A 22,735-nucleotide genomic window follows, 5' to 3' on the forward strand; every position below is an offset into this window, starting at 1 on the left:
CTTTTAATTTATAGTCGCTATAATACATTATCAAACCAACAAAAAATCTAGAAATTCCTTAAAGTTTATTTCGCTTTCTCATAGGCAATGCAGCTATGTGAGTGTCTAAAATAATCTTCAATGCGACAATTTAAACTTGCTAATCAAAATTAAAATCAATGGATTCAGCCGATTTTCACTCTGAACTTAATTCAGATCATGATTATTTGCACAACTTTTTCAGATTTGCATTCATGCAATCAAGTGATTTTAAAATTCCGAGGGCAGTGTGTATTTTAAATATTATTGAAAGGTTTTAGAAAAAAAACAAAAAATTGATATCAGAGTTTTTGCATTAAAACCTAGAAATTGACTTTGACAATCTAAAATTCAAATTTTACCATGAGGAACTTACGTCTTGAATGTGTCTTTGATTTTGATATCAAATCTGTTTACGAACTTTATTTTAAATTTTAATCAAGTTCTAAGAGTATTTTATTCCTTCAAACTGAATAGGGTAGCAGTAAAGGGAAAATGTCATCATTGAGTAATGAAAATAACCCCTCAATATGTACAAATTTAGAGATTGGCATTTTCCTAGCATTTATTTGCTCTGGTGCTGTTTTTTGTTTGTTTGAAGTTCCTGAATCGAATTGACTTAATGATAATGGATGATTGTAACGAGCTCGTCGATTTGTGTGTTTTGTCAAAAAACCCGAATCTACAAAGTGTATCATCCTTCAATTTTCAACCGACTCCAACGTGTCCATAACTTGTTCATAAGCGATTATTTCTTCTGTGGGTGACCACATTTGACAAATTACCTGGATAATTCAAGTGAAGCACATCCCCATTTTGTTGGATGTGAAACTTCCACGTTATCCGACTACCCTATAGTACAACGTAACTTTTATTCTGTACAGTACTTAACCAAAGGATAACATCTATAATTACAGTAAATCAGGATACACATGGTAATGGTACAAGTTAAATTAGCTATATTAGAAACGTAAACAAAAAAGTTAAAACCAGCCTATCGGCTACACACAAATTATGATAAAATTGGACTCTTTTATGGTCCGGTTTCATAGTCGAATTTACAGCTCTATACAGCATAATGTACAAACTTTCTGCATCGCAGCAGCAAACATTCATCCGGAAGAATAGTTTTCGATAAACATTCGCATTTAATATAGGTAGATATCTGACTTACGAATTAGTTTTGAGTATTTGTTCACCATGTTCTGTGTGTGAGTGTATGTCTGCCTGGTTTGAACATTGATTTGCGTAATGAAACAAACATATATTTACAAATAGGAAATAATATTGACAGATATTGTGTATTTCTTTGTCCTACATTAATTCTATGGTTACTCGGGTGCTGGGAATAGAACTAACTGGTGATACGCTTACTAAAATCACTAAAATCTCAAAATTTTTGTCGTTACGATTTTTAAAAGAAGCAATTTGGGCGTTTCCTTGACGATATGCACTGGAAAAAATATGGGCATAATTATTGTCAAAATTGGGAGTTTGCTGTAAGATTTTAATCGCCATATATTTTATGATTCGAAATTTTAGATGGCATGTTCGGCGAATTTTTTTTAAAGAGTATGAAAGAAAGGTGGCATTCGTGCGCCAATAGAGGAAAGCCTGGTAGGTGTTGAAATTTTAGGCTAGAGGGCATGTTGATGAAAAGCTCCCATAAATTGTAACGCCTTTGCTCTCAGATCCCGACAACGATACAAGATTTGTCTATGTATCGTGTGACCAACATCTTTTAACTAAGTGTTGGTGAATCTCGTTTTTAAGCTTTTTTCCCTCAGAGTTAAGCTTTTTTTGCATTGAGAGCATTGGAGATGAAAGCTCAAATCAGAGAAAAAAAGCTTAAATCTGAGGAAAAAAGCTTAAGTTTGAGAGATGTGCTCCCCACGGATTGTATATCGTTGCCGGGATCTGTGCAGGGGCCTACCTGGCAATGCTATACAGATCGCGGCAACGTTATACAATCCGTGTGGAGCACATCTCTCAGATTTAAGCTTTTTTCCTTAGATTTAAGCTTTTTTTCTCTGATTTGAGATTTCATCTCCTATGCTCAAAAGGCAAAAAAAAAAGCTTAAATCTGAGGGAAAAAAAGCTTAAAAACGAGATTCACGAGCACATATTTAAAAGATGTTGGTCACACGATACATAGACAAATCCTGTATCGTTGCAGGGGCCTGCGTTGCAGGGGCCTACGTTGCAGGGGCCTGATAAAAACACGCTCTCACGCTTTTCTCAGATTTAAGCTTTCGTCTCCTATACTCTCAAGGCAAAAAAACTTAAATCTGAAGAAAAAAAGCTTAAAAACGAGATTCACTAACACTTAGCAAAAAGATGTAGGTCACACGATACATAGAAAAATACTGTATCATTGCAGGGGTTTGTGTGGAGCGCATCTCTCAGATTTAAACTTTTTTTTTGCCAGATTTAAGCTTTTTTTTGTCAGATTTAAGCTTTTTTTCAGATTTAAGCTTTTTTTCCCTCAGATTTAAGTTTTTTTTGCTTCGAGAGCATAGGAAAAAAACTGAGAAAAAAGCATAAATCTAACAAAAACAGCTTAAATCTGAGAGATGTGCTTCACACGGATTTTATAGCATTGCAGCCAGATCCCGGCAACGTTACACAATCCGTGTGAAGCACATCTCTCAGATTTAAGTTTTTTCCTCAGATTTAAGCTTTTTTCTCAGATTTGAGCTTTCATCTCCTATGCTCTCGAGGCAAAAAAAGCTTAATTCTGAAGAAAAAAAAGCTTAAAAACGAGATTCACCAAGAAATTATTAAAAGATGTTGGTCACACGATACATAGACAAATCGTGTAATGTTGCCGGGATCTGAATGCAACACGATTTCTCTATGTATCGTGTGACCAACATCTATTTGCTAAGTGTGAGTGAATCTCGTTCATAAGCATTTTTTTTCCTCAGATTTAAGCTTTTTTTACCTTGAGAGCATTGGAGATGAAAGCTTAAATCTGAGAAAAAGCTTAAATCTGAGGAAAAAAGCTTAAATCAGAGAGATTTGCTCCACATTGGTTGAATAGAACTGCATGGGCCTGGCAATGCTATACCATTTCTCTGTGTATCGTGTGACCAACATCTAATTGTTAGAGAATCTCGTTTTAAGCATTCTTTCCTCTGATTCAAGCTATTTTTTTCCTTGAGAGCATTGGAGATAAAAGCTCAATTGTCAAATTCCTTCGTGCTTCCTTCTTAAAAACCCTTCTTTTGGATTACTGAAAAACGCCTATAAATTCAGTTGAATTTTCAAACATTATTAATTTTTCCACAAAAAAAAATTTGGAAATATTATTGATTTTTGAAAAAAAAAAATAAGCGGTACTATTCTTATTTCGCACAATTTGTTGATATTTTTGGTCCTCAATGCCAATTGCTTCATCCAAAAAAAGTAAACTTATGCTTGATTTATCCGTTGGACAATTTAAAACAAATTTTGGAAGAAAATATTGACGAATATCAATCATTTATTTTTTTAACAAGCAAAACACTTAGTGGTTTTATTCTTGTTTCGCTCACTGTAGTTAGTTTTATTTGGATTTCGAAAGAAGTCATTTTGAAGTCAAGACGATAATAATCGGACATAACAATTTTTTCTTTAAATATTCTTACTGGAATCTAAAATAAAATAAAAGAATGTTGTTTAACGAGTGCTCGAAGAATTTTCTGTAAAAGCAACCGAAAGTTGCTGAATTTAATCTGGAATAAATCTTATATTGTCCCCAACCCAGAGTTTTCGTCGACATCAGCAACGGCGACATCACTGACAACGATTCATTTTGACCAGACATCTATCAAACATCTTCCAAGTGTCGGAACCAAACAAAAGAAAGGGTTGCCGATTGCCGAGTTGTTAGATGATTTTTTTTTAATTGTCGCTGGTTGGCAAGGTTACCAATCACCGGATTTCAACTACATATACAATAAGTTCTCTCTATTCCTTTACAGGGAAAAATATGTTAACAAATTTTTTTTCTCAAAAATCGCATTGAGGGGTCAGTGATAAAAGTTTGGAAACCACTGAGGACAACTTGCATTTTTTTTAAACGTAACATGTCATCTTTATGCTAAAAAAACAGCTACCCATTGATTTGTGACTCTGCTGTGTGAAGCAGAGTGCAGAGGAACATCTTTAGTAGACAAACAAATTATTTATTTAAAAAATCCCTAGTAAATAAAACATATGACTGTGCATTTGACAGGATAGCTTGGGCAGAAGTTCCAACTTTTTTTCTTGCATAAAATACGACGGGAAAAAAAAGTTTAGATTTTGCAATAGGGATGAATTATCCAAGCGGATGAAAATCCCGTATATAAATAATTATAAAAAAGGCAACTTTACCTCCACTGCATACATGCAAATATACATATGATCATGAAGTTTTTTTTTACATTTTGAAGCTTTATTCAGTACTGTTATTTATTTCAAGCTTTTTAACTGTATCTAAAAATCAACAAGCGATTAGAGAATAAACCACAAAAAAAAGTTAATTTTTTTTCTAGTTTTTGACATTATTCAAAAATTTAAACTATTGAAAAAATAGTTTTTTTTGGAATAAATCTTTTAGCAAGAAGTCAACAAAATTGTAGCTCATGCAGTTAAGGGTTAAAAAGCTAACCAACGCCAACTCTCATTAAAGTTTGCGCCCGTAAATCTTAATATTTGCTTCAAATAGCCTTAGAAGTAAAGGTTGAAAAACGGTTTAAACAACTTTGTTGAAGACGCATCAACCAGTTCTATTCCCAAACACCTCTCCAGCCCTAATCCGCAATCTTCCGGTTTTTTGTTTGGGAGGGGCGAGATGATTGTTTTGCGTTCTACTCAAACCGAGGCGTTCACACGACCGGAGTTCACTTAAACTGTGGCATAAACCGCTTCTTTCGTTTCCTCTGTATCGCGACAGCCCGTCGTTTCCGTCGACCTGCGCCACCTACCTTGGGCACGTCCAGGAAGAACGGATCGGTCAAAACGTCGTCCTCCTTGTACTCGTCGTAGGTGCGGCCAGCCTTTGCTGACTTAGCAGTGACTAGCACGACCGAAGTCGGTGTCGTAGGTTTGCTGCCGCCCTCGCTAATCGAATAGTTGATCGTCCGACCCTGATTGTCCCGGATCGAGGTACTGGTCGTGACGATAACCTTCGACTGGTGCTGCTGCTGGGGATGGTAGCTAACCCGTGGCGTCACTACGGTTCTGCTATCGTACAGAAGCCGACCATCGCGGCCTCGACTGAACGAACCCGTCGAAGTGCTTTTGTGATTCTCGTTGTTGATAATGAATCTACTTGTGTTGGGTTTGCTTTTGGAACTTAAACTACTACTGCTACTGCTGCCCGGCTGGCTGGCAGCACTGGGGCCGATAGTTTGAGTGTTGCCCAGCTGATCCTCGCCGGAGCGCTTATTCGTAACTACAATTTCACTATTGGTATTAGACCTAACACTATCTACTAAACTAGGGTTGCTGGCAACTTCGGCTTCTCCCACTTCACCGCTGTAGTCTTCGTATTCGTACTCTACCGTTTCGTCCTGAAGACTTGGGGTAGCAGCCGTAGCTGCCGTAGATTGGGTGGCTGATGATTTCTGGACGTTCGACGTAATTCTGGCAGTTGATGGTGTTGGGGGCGGGGTCGCGTTACCATGGATTGAGCTGTGAAATGGCGGATCTGATCGTTTGAGCTCTTTGTGCTGCGGTATTTGCGTAAGGTCTTCTACCTCCGGGTCAAACTGAAGCGAGATGTCTTTCTGGTTGCGAAGCTGTTCAAAAGGAAGGTGCAAGGAGACCTAGAATGAACTTCGGTAACCATCTGGGATATCTTCTGGGCAGTGGATTAGCTTACCTGTGGGGGTGACTGTCTTCTGTAGCCTTCGAATCGTTCGTTTTGCTCTTCTTGCTGCTGCTGTGATGGTAACTTGAATCCTTGAGCCCTGAGACGGAATGGAGCCAGCTGAGAAACGCTAGGGAGAGCTTGTTGCAGCAGAGGAATTCTCTTTGGTTGTTGTTGTTGTTGTTGTTGCTGTTGCTGTTGTTGGATCTGAGGGTTGATAGTGACATAAGGATTGTAAGGCGGTTCCACAGCTGGTTTGGCAGTCGTAGGTTGCTGCTTCTGCTGCTGACGAGTTATCTTCTGTTGATGCAGTAGCAGAAGCGCTTGATGATTCTTGATCTCAGTTTCATGTTGCAGGACTTGTTTCTGTTGCTGTTGAATGGCTTTTTGCTGTTGCTGAACAGCGGCTGCTTGTTGCTTTTTCTGCAACTCTTCGTGCTGTTTCGCAATCATCTGTTGCTGTATCAGTGCTTGTTCCTGTTGTAGTCTTTGCTGTTCAACAGCATGTTTCTCTTTCTGCGTTAGAGGTTGTTGAGCATTTTTCTTCAGGTTGCTAGTATTGTTACTATTGCTACTATTATTAACATTAGTGCTAGTGGTATGAGTAGTGACGGTCACATGCGAGTTGGTCACAGCCAGAGTGCCACCATTTTGGAAATGTTGCTGCTGGAAGGAAACGGCAGGTTTGGAACCTTTCTGTCCCGTCTCTTCGGGTTTGCTTTGTCCGCGTTGGTTCTGCTGTTGCAGAGTGAATTGCTGCGGTGAAAAGTTACCGTCTTCATCAATCGTCGGAGCTGCTGGGCCAGAAGCGCCAGAAGCGTCTTCCTTTTCGCCATATTCCGCCTCATCTTCGTACTCGTATTCTTCTTCCTCTTCCGTGCCCTTGGAAGTGGTGGTTGAATAAGAATGGGTCGGCGTTGTTAACGTCGTTGAGGACACAATTGGACTTCCCTTGTTATTGTTAAATATGAATCTACGCGAAGGTGTAGTCGTTGGAGGTTTCCTGGTAGTCGTGGTGGTAGTCGTTGATGTCGTCGATGACGTAGCAGGACTGCGTGCACCTCCTTCCTCGGAACTGTTTTCTAAAAATAATAACACGTTCATGAGTTAAAATTCTTTTCTCATTATCCAAACATTCTTACCCTCCGGTGCTGGGATAACGGTGTTTCCGTACAGCTCCAGATTCAGATAGTAGAAGCGTTCGGACTTGGAACAATCGACTTCGTCCACCCGCTCGCAGACTCGTGTTTCCTGATCGAAAACGGTCCCATTGAGGCACAAAAATTTGATGTCCATCGGTTCGTCTCCCTGGCCGATGGTGCACACGTGGAACATTTGACAGGATGCTTCCATGTCCGCGTAGTAGCCCCCGATGACTTTTCCGGCACAGGTGAAGTTCGTTTCCGGTAGGTTATCGAAGTCCAGGTACTGCGAGAAGGAGAGGAAATCATCTGAATGTGGTAATAATCTTTGGTAGTTTTATTACATTTAGAATACCCAGTCTTGTCCGGATATTTGATACAAAGTTTGTGAAAAGTCCGGTCCGGCCCGGTTGTCCGGATTTCTTTTAAAAATGCCAGGGATATACCGGATTTTGCAAAATCAAGCAAATAATCTGAATTGAGTTGATTTAACTATTTATTTTTGCGGTCTTCAACGAATATTTTGAGCAAGTTTTATCAAAATAATCATTTCATTTTTTGAAATATTTATCATTTTTACCATTTCTGTCACTTTGTCATTTTTGCCATTTTTGTCATTTTTTTCATTTTTGTCATTTTTGTCATTTTTGTCATTTTTGTCATTTTTGTCATTTTTGTCATTTTTGTCATTTTTGTCATTTTTGTCATTTTTGTCATTTTTGTCATTTTTGTCATTTTTGTCATTTTTGTCATTTTTGTCATTTTTGTCATTTTTGTCATTTTGTCATTTTTGTCATTTTTGTCATTTTTGTCATTTTTGTCATTTTTGTCATTTTTGTCATTTTTGTCATTTTTGTCATTTTTGTCATTTTTGTCATTTTTGTCATTTTTGTCATTTTTGTCATTTTTGTCATTTTTGTTATTTTTGTCATTTTTATCATTTTTGTCATTTTTGTCATTTTTGTCAATTTTGTCAATTTTGTCAATTTTGTCAATTTTGTCAATTTTGTCAATTTTGTCAATTTTGTCAATTTTATCAATTTTGTCAATTTTGTCAATTTTGTCAATTTTGTCAATTTTGTCAATTTTGTCAATTTTGTCAATTTTGTCAATTTTGTCAATTTTGTCAATTTTGTCATTTTTGTCAATTTTTGTCAATTTTGTCAATTTTTGTCAATTTTTGTCATTTTTATCATTATTGTTATTTTTTGTCATTTTTGTCATTTTTGTCATTTTTGTCTTTTTTGTCATTTTTGTCATTTTTGTCATTTTTGTCATTTTTGTCATTTTTGTCATTTTTGTCATTTTTGTCATTTTTGTCATTTTTGTCATTTTTGTCATTTTTGTCATTTTTGTCATTTTTGTCATTTTTGTCAATTTTGTCATTTTTGTCAATTTTGTCAATTTTGTCAATTTTGTCAATTTTGTCAATTTTGTGAATTTTGTCATTTTTGTCAATTTCGTCAATTTTATCAATTTTGTCAATTTTGTCATTTTGTCAATTTTGTCATTTTTGTCATTTTTGGTCATTTTTGTCATTTTTGTCATTTTTGTCATTTTCGTCATTTTTGTCATTTTTGTCATTTTTGTCATTGTTGTCATTTTTGTCATTTTTGTCATTTTTGTCATTTTTATCATTTTTGTCAATTTTGTCAATTTTGTCAATTTTGTCAATTTTGTCAATTTTGTCAATTTTGTCAATTTCGTCAATTTTATCAATTTTGTCAATTTTGTCAATTTTGTCAATTTTGTCAATTTTGTCAATTTTGTCAATTTTGTCAATTTTGTCAATTTTGTCAATTTTGTCAATTTTGTCAATTTTGTCAATTTTGTCAATTTTGTCAATTTTGTCAATTTTGTCAATTTTGTCAATTTTGTCAATTTTTGTCATTTTTGTCATTATTGTTATTTTTTGTCATTTTTGTCATATTTGTCATTTTTATCATATTTGTCATTTTTGTCAATTTTTGTCATTTTTGTGATTTTTGTCATTTTTGTCATTTTTGTCATTTTTGTCATTTTTGTCAATTTTGTCAATTTTGTCAGTTTTGTCAATTTTGACAATTTTGTCAATTTTTGTCATTTTCGTTGCAACACAATAACTTACCCCAGGCTCTCGGCTGTATCCATAGCAGAAGAACAGCGGCAGCAATACAAGTGCCACGAACGTTCCCTGCGAGAATGATTGCAGGATTTTGAGAACCTTCATTCTTGCTCTGCGTTTCATCTGCAAAGATAAAAAAGAAAGACAGAAATTTAACACCACTGGTTTTCGTCAATTGTTTCCGTTAGTTGGTATGTAAGTAGATACAATTTAGTTGGAATTTTCTCCCCTCAAACCGAACTGAATGCAATGAGTTCAGATTTCCAAAGCATAACGAATGCATTTTCTACCTTGCCCAATCGAACGGTAGAGCACCTGATTTATTTCAGTGAATGAATTTCCTTCTTTGTGGTTAGTTGGGCCAAATGGACTTTGCAAAAAAAAAAAACCCTAGAATGTGGAAGGTGTCGATTTCCTCCACGTAACGCCTGTAATTGGTCAAGGAAATCAGTCCGGCTGTGATTTTCCCATTGATCCCAATTCATCACTTCGTTCACCTGTTCAGTTCATTCATTCAATAGCAACACCTGAAATGCGGTACCACGTGCTTCCTCTCGCATGTGGTCTGCCATCATCGGTAGCCACTGACTGGCTAAGACCGATCTCTTTCAGTTTTTGTTTATCTCCGCCGGAGACCACAGCCTGCACAGATCATGTTCTTTTCCCATCGATTTGGATCGTTGTGTATCGGAAGCCAGAATAACCCGGCGAAATCTAAAATACGAGTAGCGTGGAACTTTGGCCTGTACCTGCCTGGGGTTCCACCTTTTCATTCATTCATTACTTCATTGATTCTCTTACTTCAGGGTCTGTTCCAGCTACATACAATCATTCAATGGTGTAAATCGATACTCGAGACGACGGACGGCAATAATCGATTGGATTTTGTGGTTTGCTATTTTCTCACTGGTTTTTTTTTTAATTTTTTTTGTTTGAATGATGATTTGTTTTAAAAGTTTAAGGAAAATTTAAAATCGAATTCAAATATTTTGAACCATTTGTTTTCTTAGACCATTCAAATTGACAGAGAAAAAGCTGTTAATGTTATTAACACATTAAGGACCCCAAAAAATCTCAGCCCGATAACACCAAAATTTGGCAGTCTCGATCTCAGAACCAAAATCCACATATTTTACATCTTTGAGTTATCGAAAGTGTTGTACACTATTATGTAGAAAAAAGTTTCGTTATAAATTGAGTTGTGAAGTGAAGTGCACGCGTGTCAAGCCTGAAAGGGGATATCTTGTATTTGTTCCGCAATGTGAGAATAGATGATTAGTAGAAGTCTGTCCAGATTGTTAGTCGCTGCTAACATTGAAAGTTTTGATAAGGATATTATCTTATTTATTCAATGATTCACTTCTTGCATGCAAAACGTCAGTGTTTTTTTTAGAGCGGACCAATGAAAATCGTCTGCTAAAGCCCATTTATCCTTCCCGGTAAAATGAACGTAAAAAATCTTATTTCGTTTTGTAACATAGTTGAATCGATGGGGAATGGTTGAAAGATGAAATTCAAGCCAAACTAGTTTCTCAAAACCTGTTTTTATTGCGATTCCCCCACCAGGATGAAATTTTCTCGGTGAAAACCGGAGCAATCGAAATAAAATCATTTTTAGAACAAGAAGGAACAAGACCCACTGTTATTTCACCTTTCAACCATTACTAATGGATGGCTTTAAAAAATAAATAAGGGATCTTGAAAGCTTCATTTGAAAAAAAAAAAAATGTTTGGGGTTTAAATCAGATTTACATTTTACTTTTGTAAACTCTATACATCCAGATTTTAGTTTAAATTTTTGTTTTCGAAGTATCTACAACAAACCAATAAAATATATTTACAGCTGAATTTTCCTGAACCTGAAAACTAAGTACAAGTTATTTAATTGACAATGAATTATTATCAATAATATATTTGTGAGTCTAGCTAGGAGTAGTTATGTATGTTGGTTATCCACCATGGGTGCACGTATTCACCGTAGTTTCTGCCTAAGTGTGTGCTCACATGCATTCTTAGATTTCTAGGTTCGACAAATCTCCAATGAAACCAGACTCGCGCTAGCCTATCCGCTAGACCACATCAGCGCTTGAATTATTATCAAATATATATTTCATTATTAAAATCCTGTGGGGAAAAAAAAATACTTGATTTTTCAATGTCTTATTTGAAACCGGTTTCTGAATCTAAATTTAAAAAAATGCCAATAATTATGATCAGAACAGGCAGAATCCTTAACCAGAAATCACGTATTTGAATTTTGAATCTAAAATATTCCATTTGAATTTTATCTTCAAATTTTTATTCGCAATTCAACTAGTGAATCTGAATGAAAATTCCGAATGATAAAACTTTGATATTCCATTTCTGTATCATCATTATGGAACTCTTTTGAGTTCCAATTCTGCTTAAGAATTAAGAGTACAAATTTCAGATCCAAATCTTGAAAATGGTTTGTTATTTTATACACTGGTTTTAATATTCCGGAATGATGAGTTTTGAACAAGGAACATGAATTAAGTTTTAGTTTTAAATGCAAAACCAAGATTCGAATCAGGATTTCGTCCAAGGATGGACCGAACCGAATATCAAGAATAATAATCCACAAATCAGCCACAGGCATCAAATCAAGATTTAAAAAACTGGAATCAGAACATCGGAATTAAAAAATTTTTGAAAATCTGTAGCAAAATTATGGACACGGGATAAGATTTTGAGGTTTTGGCCTAGGTTCTGAGTCGAGATTGTTACTCTTGATTCCCTTTTGTCGTTCATCATAATTTGATTAATAATTTAAAATTTAGAGTTCAGAGAAGAACATTATGCTTGACATTTTTTGGACCCTCATGTGGAAGATTAAGCCCCAACACCCCCCATATCCGATCCTATAGCCGTAGGTGCTAGTTGTGTCGCGTTTTAAAGTTATTGATAAAAGAAATTTTTTTACGTTTTTTTTCACTTGAACTGTAAACCGGGCTTAAATGTGAATGATCACAGGCAGGTTCATATTATAATTTTCATAAGATGCGTCTAATGAACCGCTTTTAGAGTACAAATTTGTTTTTCAGAAGAGTCTCATGAAATTTTTTTAATTTTATTACGAAGTTCTTAAAATATTAAACAAAAAAAAAATAAATAGAAGAAACCACATTGTGAAAAATAATGAACACATTAATTCCACGAGTCATCTGTTTCATCGTCATCAGAAGCATAAACTAGTTGTAAAGTTACTACTTATTTATTTATTTATTTATTTATTTGTATATTTATGCAACTTAAGATTGAAAATCTTTTGATTTGTTACATTTTGTATGATATTTTGTTTGATGATTATTCTATTACTGTTTCTGAAAATGTGCCTACTAATCTACATGTGTCCTAATTTGTATCGTTTAGTTTTGCCAATAAACTCTCCCTGAATCCTCTTCTTTGAGTTATGTTTTTAATCACGTTCGGTAGCTGATTCCAGTTAACGATACCTCGAACAACAAATGAACTATTATAGTAAAAAGAATTGTGGATTGGAATTTTAATACTGGAAGAACGCGAGCTTCGTAGTGGTATTAAAAGGGATTTCAAATACATTGGTTTACCAGTAGTTATTAAGTTGTGCATGACCATACAAGAACGAAATTGATAGAATTTTTCGAAAGAGCAGCCAAGAAGATGTTTTTGTAAATAAGTTACTCTTGAAAATCTAGACAGCCTAAAAACGTATCTCACGCAGGCATTCAAAGCCACTTTCAGTCTGTCAAGTAAAAATGCAGGCACATTGCTTAGAACAAAATCTCCATATGTAAAGTGGGGTAAAACGAAAGTTTTGAAAAGTTTTAACTTAGATTGAACGTCCAAAAATCTAGTATTTATGTTCAATTGCTTAAGCGTACAATATATTTTAGAACACTGGTTTTTTATTTGCATTCTCCAATTCAGACTGTTATCAAAAATAATACCAAGGTTATTTACTTTTTCAACAAAAATCAGGGATTCGTTGTTAAGAATTAAATCGGGAGGAATAAAAGAATGTTTCGATTTGTCAATCAGGAGGGCTTGAGTTTTAGACGCATTTATAGGAAGTAAGTTATTCAAAGACCACTGATGCAAACTTAGAAGATCTTGATTTATTTTAAAGGACAAGTCAGATCGATTGTATTTGCCGTAGTGGCAATAGTATAGTTGCACATCATCGGCAAACATATGAATACAACAATGAGTGAGGACGCATTGAAGATCGTTTATGAACAGAGAAAACAGAATAGGGCCGAGTACGGAGCCTTGTGGAACACCTGATTTAATACTTTCAAATTCTGAAAGATTATTCTGATAATAAACTGCTTGTTGACGATCTACCAAATATGATTTAATTAGATCTGCGGCAGATAAACTGAAAGAAAAATACGAAACTAACTTGTTATACAGCTTTGCATGGGACACGCGATCGAAGGCTTTGGAAAAGTCTATCAATAACAGTACAGCGATCCCTTTTTTATCAATGCATTTGGCAATGTCATCATGAACCTTTATCAGAGCAGTTTCTGTACTATGTTTTTTGCGAAAACCAGATTGAAAATCATGTAAAAGTGTATTATGATTAATGTGCAGTGATATTTGTTCTTTCAAAATCTTCTCAAAAACTTTAGATAATGAACATAGTATACTTATGGGTCGTAAATTGAAGATTGTATCGCAGTTATGTTTTTTAGGTAATGGAATTATTTTAGATTTTTTCCACTCTGTAGGGTACTTGGAAGAAAGTATTATCGAATTGAATAAATGTTTCAAAATAGGGAGTATTTTGGGAAGTAAAATGAGTATCAGTTTAATCGGGATATTATCAAAACCAGTTGCATTAGATTTGATGGATTGCACAGCACTAACTATTTCAAAATCTTCAACCAATTTGAACCAACTACTTACTCCTTAGAAGTTCCTACAACATTTCAATACTTCAGTATTCCGTTATTCAAAGCCTAAGAAAAAAAATCCGAAAAAACATGCTTTGGAAAAAACACTGTATAAGGCATTTCCCCACTTGTCAAGCGAACCGCTGATTTCTCATGTTTACATTTTCTCGGCATATCGTGGTAGGGTAAACATAACAACAACATTACGCAGGTTCAATGATTAGATAGTAAAGAAATAAAATTGGCAATGCAATTGCTGGTTTTGCAAGTGCACCTTGGTGAAGAGAGTATGAATTCATTATTTAAATAATTGTAAATTCATAACAAGTTTAGACATGAAGGTATGTTAATGATTTTAACTAAAGAAGTTTTCAAAAAAAAAAAAGCATTGAACAGTGCTTATCATCAAAGATCAAAATGGAGACCAGTCGGTGGATACATTTTTCAAAACAAAAACAAAAAGTTACCCTACCACAATCTGTCTCAGGAAATACTAGGGTAAATGATCTTGAGCGGAACCAATTGGCTCAATTCGACGCAACTCGGAACATTTGATCAAGCGGTATGGCTATGGGTTATATTCGAACAAAAAATTTTTCAGATCAGCGGATAGATCTTGGTTTCTGCTTTCTAATGATGATTTTTGGAATATTTTAGAGTAAAACCTAATAATTCTAGAGCTTTTTTACTGAAGTAAGAATTCTGATCTTGAGCGGAACCACGCTGATCTTGAGCGGAACTAAAATATGATCTTGAGCGGAACCATTTTCTTCTGTCAACATCTTTAATAGTTCTTATTCCTAATACTTGTGTAACTGTGAAAACTTCAATTAAATTTCATCTTTGAAGATTTTAAAGTTCAAAAATTAATGTTTTTACGTTAAAAAATGAAACTTAGCGTTCCAAAGCCGTTCTCGAAATATCCGTTCAAATGTATTTCTTGCTTAAAAAAGTCCAATTTTCACTTTGATTCACTGTATCCTATTTTGAAATAATCGATTCTCTAAACTCAAGTTTTAGTTTTTTTTATCTAAACAAATTAAATTCGTTAGTATATTTGCCCCGAACAACTTTTAAAGGTAACGACAAAGTTAGTAATACAAAAGAAAATGCCTTAAAATACAGATTTGGCAAAAAAAAACTGTACATTGCTCTAAATCAACGTTTTTGAGAAAAAGTCTGATTTTTTTTATTCCCTAATCCCTTAATTCCTTTAATTTTATTGGAAATGAATGATAAATTTTGCCATTTTCATATTTTAGTTGGGAAGTTTACGTTGAAAATCTTTTCATACTTTTTCTTTTATATTTTAGTTGCGAAAAATCAGTTAACGTTGAAAATTTTTTCATACTTTTCTAATTCAAAGTAAGAAACCTTAATTTTATATTGACCAAAAAAATATAATTATGGAAATCCATTCGAAATTTTAAAAAATCTGTGAAATCTGTAAAAATATCAAAATATCGTGTTTTGTGAAACAGATGCTGTGATAAAAAATTTCCTCAAAACTCTGTGAAATAACAGATTTTACTTTGATTTCGGCAACCTTGCTCTAAGCAACTTATTCATAGAATAAAGTTTATAATAAACTCCAGTTTTTTATGAATCACGTTAATATTTATTTACATTCAAAATTTATGGAAACATTAATTATTTAGCTCAATTGATAAAACAATTATTTCTCAAACCGATTCCCAGTTCGAGCTCAAGTGTAAAGTCAAACACAAGGGAATCGGATAAGTTTCCAATACCAGGCCACCAAATGAATCGTGGAGTATTATAAAATAGCTAACCCGGTGTGCTTTGCAACACTCTATAAAACTGAAGGAATGTGTGTAAAAAACAATTTGAATTTTTGTTTATTTGATAGTTTATCGTTTTCAACTGGAATGTGAACATCTAAAACAATCTCTTTAAAAGAAAGCTACTTCATGAAGTACGAATAGTAATGACAATGAAGATTGTTCTTATTCTGAAATAATGACTAAACTTTATTGGCTCCATTAGTTCTCGAACTATGCCAAAAAATGTATGAAAGCCTTTCTCCTCCTTCTCGTCGTCTCTCTGAAAGAAAGATTCAAAAACACATTTCTTGTACCTCAAAAATTAAACTTTTTGTGTGCCTAGTTTAGTACGCTGCAACTGTGACACCAATTAATTAGTTTTTGTTCTATTCGAACTTAATTTTACATCTTTTTTCCCTAAAGCTGATATAATAAGAAATATACAAAGTTGCTCCATACATTCAGGGGTAAAAAACTGCGTGTGAGACATTAGGCATAAGGCAGCGCACCTAGCGGTTTATTTCGGAAGCTAGTAGTTCCGCTCAAGATCAAAGATGGTTCCACTTAAGATCATATTTTACTTTTAAAAACTATGCTATAAATTGATATTCTGATGAAAAACTTGTTACAAAAACCCGAATAATGCTTTTTTATGAGTTTTTCTACCATTTTATCCATTGAGAATCAGTTCACAACGGTCAAATGTGACATAAATTGACGTTCAAAGTCAGCGTAGATTGATGAAAATTGCAGCAGTAATGCGTATGTTTTTAAATCTTCTAATAACATTATTTCAGTTAATAAATTTTAGCAAAAATGACAATACTTGTATGAAAAGATCTTGAAAAAGTGTCTTTTCAACAAATTGGTTAGATTAATAAACAATCATTTCCTAGATTTTAGGAAAAGTAAATGGTTCCGCTCAAGATCAGATTTTGACTAGTTCCGCTCAAGATCATTTACCCTATATATCAGCTAGAGAAAGATTAAAAAAAATTCACTTAGTGTCCAAAAAAGCTGAAACTAGAATCTATACGTTGCACAAAAGGATATACTTTTATTAAATGTTTTCAGATCATGAACAAAAATGTAAAACCGTGTTGTGAAACCCGTACTTTTCAATCAATGAACCGTCCAAATTGTTTAAAGGGGGAGTAGGGTCTAACGGGTAATAAAAAACAACATTTTCACGAATTTTTTTTTAGCTATCGTTTAAACAAATGTATTCAAATTTTTTGCATTATACAAAGCATTGTTAAAAGAACATTTAGTAATTTTTTCGTAGAAAAATATTGAAAAATGAGCCGGCGACGGCGCACTTTCGAGGATGCCTTTTAGAAAACAGGATTTGCGGTGGACACTGTATCTCAGCACAGAATCATCTGAAGTCAAAAAATCAGAGCAAAATATTTTTAATTGATGTTTTTCTGGGCCCCAACGTTTTTATTTAACTTAAAAATAATTTTATGAAATTTTTGTGTCTGTTTGAAGAAAAACTACGATTTTTCACGAAAAAATCCGCCATTTTTCATCTGTAAAATCTCCCCAAAGTAAAAAAAAAAGAAAAACGTTGGGGTCTGGTATTTTATATGTAGAAAATATGTTCCAAATTTGAAAAGAATCGGATAAGTAGTTTTCAAATGACGATGTCCACGGACTTTAAAAATGTGCTTTCGAGAAAAAACGCGTTTGAAGTTTCTGCTCTTGCTTTCTTGCAGTATTAGATAGGAGGAGATGAAGGCCTATAATTTTTACAGTTTTGCTTCAATTGACTTGAAAATTTGACACAACATTCTTGAAATGTTTTACAATAAGAAAATAAAAAAAAATCGATTTTTTGAAAGTGTTAGACCCTACCCCCCCCCCCCTTAATAAAAAAACAGTTTTAATTACAATTTTAAAATAATCAAAATTTTACGTTACTTGACACATTATCTGTAAATTCCATCACACATTTTTCGATATTTTCCGTATGGGGTTTGGGGACTACATTTCATTGGTATGAAAAACATTCAACTGGACTATTAATTTTGAGTAGCTTGGATAGCCTTAGAAAGAAGTAAGATTGTCTCAAAGTCGTTTAAAAATCGTTACAAAAATCACCGAATTACATCAACATCACTGCTAAAATTATACATACTTTTACAACAACTTCATCCATTTGTTACTTAAATTCTATTTCAACAACTTCGTTCATCCAGCGATATTTAAAAACATTAGTATATTATGTAAAATATAGAAAGTTTTTTTGTGTAAATTTTTCCAATTTGTTATTTTTTTTTGCTTAGCTAAAACAGAAAAAGGGTGTATTTATGAAAATCAAACCAAATCCAAATGTTTATAAATTGGCAGTGTGTTCTGTATTTATGTACATGAATAATGCAAAACTGGACCAAATTTACATTTGGGTAGTAGAATTCAACTAGAACCGGTTTGGTACTGACGAATCTCTCAGAAGAACGCTTTTTATCAAAATTTTGACCTGAAAAGATGCAATGATTATAATAGAATCAAATCCGTATTCATTCTGTTTATTGATTTATTCAATACACTTGTCAAATCGAGAAACTGGAAAATTTGAAAAGAGTTGGATTGAGTTGAGGTTGAGGTATGAAATATCAATTTTATTTATGATATAACACAGGTTCTTTAAAAACAAAATTTGTTTTATATCAAAAGCTTGTAAACATCATTTTTTTTTGTAAACAATTCCATTCTGTGGTTTTGTTTTAAATTTGTCTATCACATTTTTATAAGGAGAACGGTGAACTTGGAAACTTCGGAAAATGGGCGGTTATTTTTTAAGTATTTGGAGGAAATCTTCTAGAATTGACTAAATGTCCATTGTAGTCATGCGATTCGAAATTTCTGGGATGGAAGAACCGAGGAGGATTTAAAACCCTTGAAAAGATTAACGTACATACATAAGTTGAGAGGGATAATTCATATCGTTTTGCTTAATATTTCTGCTTTTTTTTCAAATGGAACAAAATTTATTAAAATATGCAAATAATAAAAATGATTTATTAAGATACTCGATGTGACCTAGCAAAATGTTTTTATAGCGTTTTCAAAAATCTGTTATTATTTGTTTTCTTTGAATTATCCATAACAATTTATTTTTTTGGCCCGTCAGTCAATATCATTTCTGAAATTTGGCCCGCCTGTTGAAAATGTTTACGCGCGCCCAAAATCAAGAACATTTATAGTCAATAGATGGATAATGTTGCTGCATACATCTAGGGGTAAAAATTATAAACCTTTCTCAATTTTTTTTATCCACAAAAACCGAATTGAATTTTGCCTTCATGCAATTCCCTAGGTCCTTGCACTGTTCCCATGTTATTTTTTTCTTCAAATTTAACCATTTTATAGGGTTTTAGTCATTTTTATTATACGGGCTTCCTCATGGAAAATCACCGTTTTTTTATTATCTAAAAAATTTCACCGAATGACCATAAAAATAACACTTAAACCGAACCTAAACAAAGGAAAAGATGAACTTTTACATGAAACAACCCATTTGCTCCTAAATGCTTAAATTTGATCAGGAGAGATGCTTTTTTGTGAGCCTTCTAAAAACTAGATATTTTAAGATTTTAAAATGACTCTTTAAGTAATATCAAAAATGTTCAAATAAAAACCAAATTTAGCTTATTTGTAACCCAATTTATAAGCATTCAAACGTAGTAAATAGTGTGTAGATCAGAGTTGCAAGATTTCAGATAATCATTTGAAATTGATACTCACCGTGATGAGTATCAATTAAGCAGCACAATGAATTTCGTTGTGATGCTCAAAGCTTTCGATGTCAAACGAAATTCACTGAGCATCACATCTAGAAAAAAATCAGAGATCCAGAATCGCATTAGAGAAATCTTCAGCTTTATTCCCCACTTTTTCCCCTACTATTTTTCGACGACAGTTAAATTTGTAACGAATCTATGCAATATTTGAATGTATCATATAATGTGATTAGCTTTTCACACTAGCGACACGCCAAGTTGAACGACTCCAAACTGATATAAAAAAAAAGAGCGCTTTAATGATTGGAGTTTATTGAAGCTTTTTAATAACGAAAATGTTAAAGCTCGTGGTACCTATGTTTTAGATAGTGTCCTTATAAATGTTGAGAACAACGCTTTAATTTTATAATATTATTTGCAAATACGGCGCTTTGGTACTAAACAATTTATAACATAATTTCATAGTCAAGACGACTTAAATAAAAAAAATATATAATTCAGTCGTTGACGTTTTGTTGGTTTTCAAAATTAAAAGCAACAACATAATATGGGATTAAAAGCAACATTTCTAATCGATTTTCTGGCTATTTGAAATCAGTAAAATATGCTTAGTTAGCTAAGCATAGAATACATTAATAGAAAAATCGATATTTGTTTTAACTCTCAAGGGCTGAAATTTTTACAAAAAAAAGGTCAAAACTCAGATTTTTTTAGGTCTTGCTTTGTTGACATACCAAAAAAAAACATATGTTGAACTGTAATATGATCACAGTCATCAAATTTCATGCGGTCCCTTCTTCAGAGCATGTTGTGTACGAGTGAAGGATATCTAAATTTGGAAATATTAATAAAGATCATGTATTCTAACAAATATGCATCTATACATTTAGAATTAAAACCTACTTTTTTATATCAACTAAATGAAAAACTAGAAGCCGTGATGTCAGTGATAAGCTGTCCTTTGTTTCACCTTTTATTTAAATCTCTTTTCAAACGCTCTTTTTTTAAACGTCGTTGGTCCTTGACATCCCTTCTCTGTTCCAAACTACTCATTGGTAGTGCAATTTCCTGCCGAATGTTTGACAGTAATAGTCACTTAGAGACTGTAAAAGATCCGGAACAACATAGAGAAAACCAATTTTCGAAACCAATCTTAACATTCCCGATTTCACAAAAATCACTTCAAAATGATGTACTAGGCTGTGAATGATCAATTAACAGTCTAAACTCTAAACTAGCCATTTTAGTAAAATTTAACAGTGTTTTTTCCAAGGGTTTCACGAATTGCTTTTAAAGGGCATTTTTAAACGTACTCAAAAATCGTTGAAAAATCCAGTTATGATAATTAATGAACAATTCATTTCTGATGCATGTGTCTAAAAGCTCATAAGATAATAATCAAAAAATTCGAAATAAGGCCGCTTAACAAAAGAAGCGATTTTACAATTACTCCAAATGGTAGTACAATAATATTTGATCAATCTTAATATTCAATGGCACATTATTATTTCTGTCATATTCTTTTTTCTATTTAGAATTCTATAAATCTTTTGGAAACGCTCTTAACAGAATAAGTGAATTTATCGGACATTAGATAGGCTGGTATGAATCATGTCCTACTTTTTGGTGCAACGATCATGTTTTCTACTTCAGGAATTTCCCACAGGGAATTTCAAACATCACGCGAGTCGAGATAATATTTGAAAAAGATCTGTGAGCCGGTGCAAATAAAACCGGCTTTCCTTCTCTTGAAAAAGAAAATCGTTAAAATGCATAAAAAATCATTAAAATGTCTTTTTTAAATTGAAATAAAAAAGATTAACCGTTAGGATAGAAGCTACAAACCGCCGCTTTCATTTGAAAGGGAAAATTTTGATATTTCTTTATTACTTTTTATTTGGTTCACAAATGCTTTTCATATGTGGTCGATTCCAGCCGGTTGCATAAGCTGGGATGCCATGCGTTTTAATTGGAATGGTTTTTCGTTCGTAACAATCTTTTTTTAATTTTTATATTTTAAAATTTAGTTTGTTTGGAAGATTAAGAAACTATTTTCTTCATTTATATTAAAACTCTACATAGCTACCTATAAATTTCAACTTCGTTTTTAAGGTTGCCGCTACAAGTAAAAGCAAAGCATAGCTCGAATGCTATAAATAAAATCATAAAACTTTTTTTCTGCAAAATTGACAAAAAAAACTTTCGGTTATTCAAAGATACTAAATTTGTAAAATTAGGCCCGGTGGATCCTTATAATTTTAATTCTGAATTTTAGTGTTTCCCAGCTTAGTTGTCTTTGCGGTACTTTTTGTGTTAATATTTATAATAATCAAATATTTAGCTATTCAGATTTTGCTATATTTTATATAGTTTCTTGTAATGTCCAGAAGATTTGAGATGTTTTTTTTCTGGCAAGCACATTAAGCCATTGGGGGTTTTTTGAAGAATTTTGAGCTTGAGCATTTCAATGTTTGCGGTTCTTTTCCATGATTGCAAAACTTTGCATCAACGTTTTTAAGAGATTTAAAAGGACATTACTGTAGGAAATACAATTTCAGAACTTGCATGTCTTAAATCCTCTGAATACGAGCGAGACTCATTAACATATTTGGCCATAAAAACTGTTTGCTCATTCTGTAAAACTTTCATTAAACTAAGAGTTAAATATTATAATCAGATTCTTACAAGTCATGATAATACATTCTTCAGAAAGATGTTTTAAAATCAAAACTTTCATTCACAATCAACGTTAACGTTTCACACTGAGATTCAAAAAGGAAGAACCACCTCGATAAAATATTAACTGAACGAGATTTCGCAACTTTGCTTAAGACATAAATAAAAAAAAAAACAAATTCTTATCATCAACCTGATTGTACTGAGCTTTTAATAGTACGTTCTCTATAAAAATGTTTAAAAAAAGTATAACTGGCCTTTAACATTCATCAAGTATAACTGGCAGTTTTTAAAGAGTCGTGATATGTTCAGCTTTTTCTGAACTATAAAACTTGTTTCATTGTTCAAGAGCTTGCACAAATATTATTCCATGGCATCTCTGCCTTCCAAAAAGTAGTTTTTCTGCTCGTGATTCTCAGTCTGAGAAAGCGTTGACATTCAAGACAAGAACCGTTTGTGATACTTACGATGAGATTACCTAGCATCACACTGAGATTCAAAAAGGAAAAATCTCACTCAAAAAAA

At 33.4% G+C, this 22,735-nt stretch overlaps 1 protein-coding gene across 4 annotated transcripts in view; it reads right to left on the reverse strand.

Annotated features, from left to right (window-relative positions):
- Positions 1–573: 573 nt before the first annotated feature.
- The window catches only part of LOC129744289 (putative uncharacterized protein DDB_G0291608), a 438,626-nt gene continuing 416,464 nt past the window's right edge, over positions 574–22,735 (reverse strand). For 3 of the 4 annotated variants that reach the window (XM_055736743.1, XM_055736742.1, XM_055736744.1), the window contains 4 exons: positions 9,107–9,226; positions 7,000–7,285; positions 5,870–6,939; positions 2,644–5,813 (listed from right to left, as the gene is read on the reverse strand). In XM_055736743.1, the coding sequence (XP_055592718.1) occupies positions 4,887–5,813; positions 5,870–6,939; positions 7,000–7,285; positions 9,107–9,226 (2,403 nt within the window). In that variant the 3' untranslated portion in view covers positions 2,644–4,886. Of the gene's footprint in view, positions 5,814–5,869; positions 6,940–6,999; positions 7,286–9,106; positions 9,227–22,735 lie in introns of all 4 variants that reach the window. The other variant, XM_055736745.1, reaches the window with a different exon arrangement.

The sequence above is a fragment of the Uranotaenia lowii genome, chromosome 2, assembly GCF_029784155.1.
Source record: "Uranotaenia lowii strain MFRU-FL chromosome 2, ASM2978415v1, whole genome shotgun sequence".
Classification (NCBI taxonomy): domain Eukaryota; kingdom Metazoa; phylum Arthropoda; class Insecta; order Diptera; family Culicidae; genus Uranotaenia; species Uranotaenia lowii.